Source organism: Sphaeroforma arctica, assembly GCF_001186125.1.
Source record: "Sphaeroforma arctica JP610 unplaced genomic scaffold supercont1.511, whole genome shotgun sequence".
NCBI lineage: Eukaryota > Ichthyosporea > Ichthyophonida > Sphaeroforma > Sphaeroforma arctica.
Genome location: NW_014040047.1, coordinates 43,415 through 46,507, shown reverse-complemented (window position 1 = coordinate 46,507; position 3,093 = coordinate 43,415). Strand labels below are relative to the sequence as shown.

At 47.0% G+C, this 3,093-nt stretch overlaps 1 protein-coding gene across 1 annotated transcript in view; it reads left to right on the top strand.

The window, feature by feature from the left end:
* The window catches only part of SARC_06859 (hypothetical protein), a gene marked incomplete at its 3' end in the record, with an annotated part of 6,377 nt that extends 3,399 nt beyond the window's left edge, over window positions 1-2,978 (top strand). Inside the window, exons 5-8 of the mRNA XM_014299223.1 lie at window positions 519-630; window positions 1,230-1,348; window positions 2,514-2,639; window positions 2,739-2,978. Coding sequence (XP_014154698.1) covers window positions 519-630; window positions 1,230-1,348; window positions 2,514-2,639; window positions 2,739-2,978 — 597 coding nt within the window. The remainder of the gene's footprint in view (window positions 1-518; window positions 631-1,229; window positions 1,349-2,513; window positions 2,640-2,738) is intronic.
* Window positions 2,979-3,093: the final 115 nt, after the last annotated feature.

Sequence of the window (3,093 nt, the reverse complement as noted above, 5' to 3'; positions counted from 1 at the left end):
ATATATTCAGTTGATGTTTGTGTATCCATCAACGCATGAACATGTATGTTTATATACCTCAATGGCATTGGTGCTGAGACAGTCTCAAAAGGCAGACGGTGAAGGAGAAGGAACAATCGAGCCGTATGTATGTAGTACGTTCGTGCCGAATCATCGCCCCAATGCGCACCATCACAAATATGGCATACAGGGCCCAAGCCGGCACTTTGGCCGCACAATAGTATTACATATTCTTCGCTACTACGCTAGCATAACAGCATTACCCTTTGGCTACGACGACTAGCTGGCTACCGGCTGCCTGCTACCACGTACCAGCTACCACTTACCATCTCGCGCGGCAATGTTCACCGCATTAGTGGCTACCATTCACCATACGTGACTACGAGGCTAGCACAAACACCTTCACCTGAATCGAAGCGTTCGTTCCATGTGTCTTGAGGTTCAGTCACTTCGGTTGGACGTACTGTTTTGTATATATGTCGTTGGCGCTGATATCTGTACCTATGCCTCGCGCACAGCCTGCTATGCCCGGAACGGATCTGACCCACAAGCAACTACTCTTTGTCAACTTCGCCCGAGTCTGGTGCGGTAAAGGGAGGCCTGAGGCCAACGAGCAACAGGTTTTAAGGGGTAGGTGGAACGGACTTGCCCTTTGTTGCAGGCGACTGTTCATACAACAAATGCATCTACCAGACGTGTTTGGTACACTGGGGGGGTAAAGGGCTAAACGTTAATTTGATATTTCTTTTATTCTTGTTGTTCTTGTTCGTATGTTTACAAAAGCAGTGGTGTTCTCCGTGAATACGTAGAATGATCAAGCACACACCGCTACCTATTGTTAGATGCTTTGCTTCTGCTCCATACTTGCCCCCGTGATTGACCTTTCACCATTTGCTTTTCACCCGCTTATTCAACAATCCACCAGTCTAGCGTACCTTCGGGGTTTATGTATTCCATTTGTTTATTTGGTCATTTAATTTTGTATTCAAGTATGGTTTGAGTATGGTTTGAAACACTTTTTCTAGATTGTAATTCCTATAGATTCAGACTGTGCAGCCAGCCCTTGTATTCTCGGCACATTCCGAAACACGGAAGAAATTGTTATCGTTTCTATTCGAGGTAACAGATTTCCCGTCTACTGTATATATGTATATATATATATATATATATATATAGTATGTACTATAATATAGTATAATATATAAACATTCGTTTTGTTGTTTCTGCAGATCCGCACAGTCCACCACAGCATCGTGTGCTGGGTACATTAGCAAATATGAAAGAGTTTGCCGAAGCTTTCAACTGTCCCGTGGGGTCTCGCATGAACCCAGACAGACAACGGTGTAAGGTGTGGTAGCTCTAGCACGGCTTCTGCTGAACCGTCAGGTGTCAGGAAGTTTGGTGCATCATATATATATACTATCGATATAGACTTCTTCAGATTGTTGATTAGCTTTTGGCGGGCGGTTTTATGACGGATTTGATTGGTTGTTGGGTTGCGTAGCCAGTTCTGCTGAACTGTAAGACATCTAGGTCTGGCACACTTACTAAATATGCCGCAGCCTACAACCGCACCTAAACCCACACGCTCAGGTCTGGCGCGAGCTGAGCAAATCAAACGTGTTACGGCTTTGACCTACGTTTGTTGGGGGGAGGGGGGGGGGGAGAATACTAGTGACCAATACATACTGATATCTCAAAGGCACTACGCAGTCATTCGCTGCTAGAAAAAAAGCACTTAGCGTACCATACTGTCAAGTGCTGGCGGGCTAGATGCCGAGAACTGAGTTAGTCTGCGCTAACACACACTGCGAGTACTTACACGTGTGTGTTGTACGCATATGCCGTGGTCAGCCGATACCGTTGAGCGTGTCGTATGCCGGCGACACAACGGCACGTAACTAGGTTGTGGGATTATGACGAGCATCGACTGGTAGGGCTGATGTTGCATATCTCACAGTACCTACACCCTGCGGCACCAGTCTGTGACTATAAACACAGTGGCGATATCAGACCAGCCTCATATGGTAGTGCTCATCACAAGGTAGATTCTCAGGGTCAGTTGTCCTATCTGTACAGATCGTGATTTATCACGCATGATCTATAGTCTCGAGTATGTTGGGTAATATACTATCGGACCGCTGTTGCATACAGTTGTGTAGCGTTGCGATGAGACCAATGCCGTACTTCTGTTGCCAGGCTACGGCTGCTTACAGAGTGCGCTGGTAGCAAAGTGGGCTTGCCATATTGCCTGAGAAGTTGGGTTCGCCTTATCATATCACTATAATATAGTCGGCGATCCGCGACTGCCTGAAAAAGGGCATGCCAGTTCTTGGATAACTGCTCACTCGTTGTACTCACTTACATTTCATAGAGATCACGCGTAGTGCGGTGACATGCTTTGTCGCCGCATCTATGGGGTTCAGGTCAGATTTACGTATACAGGCCAAGTACTCTATAGACGGGTTTGGTGTTGGTTTACCTATGAAGGGGTGCCCTATGTCTAATTGTAGTCTGTTCAGGCGAGAGCACGATCGCACACAGAGGCACCTCTCATAGCCACATGTTCCGAACATCATGGACCCCCATATATCTGTGCTTTCACGGGGAGTAGGAGCTCGCAGACCCGTGTGGTCGAGGTCAACGGTGGTTAGAGTGCATGCTCAGGGACGAGAATGTTTTTCTTGACCTCTGGACCTCGTTTACGCGAAATAGACTGTGCGTAGAACGCGATATAGACGCTGAAGGAGTGGGTCACAGGGTGTGACTGTGATCCCTGGACAAGCGAAGATGTAGAGCCCAGTCAGAGAGATCTCCGTGAGAAGGGAAGGCAGACTGCCGTGGTTGAGCAAGCCCATTGTCATCTGTATATCACACTACAGCATCGCTGGCGAGTGGAGGGCTATATCTGCGAACACCATGAACCGCAAGTAGTCAAGGTGATTTCTAGCACATACGCAAATGGCCTACATGCGTAAAACTATACATAAGCAACTATATATACGACACAGCGCTCTACAACAAATAAACTCTATATCGTAGAGCAGGTGGTGTATTCTGGTGGCTGATCGTCCTGTTAATCATAGCAAAGTG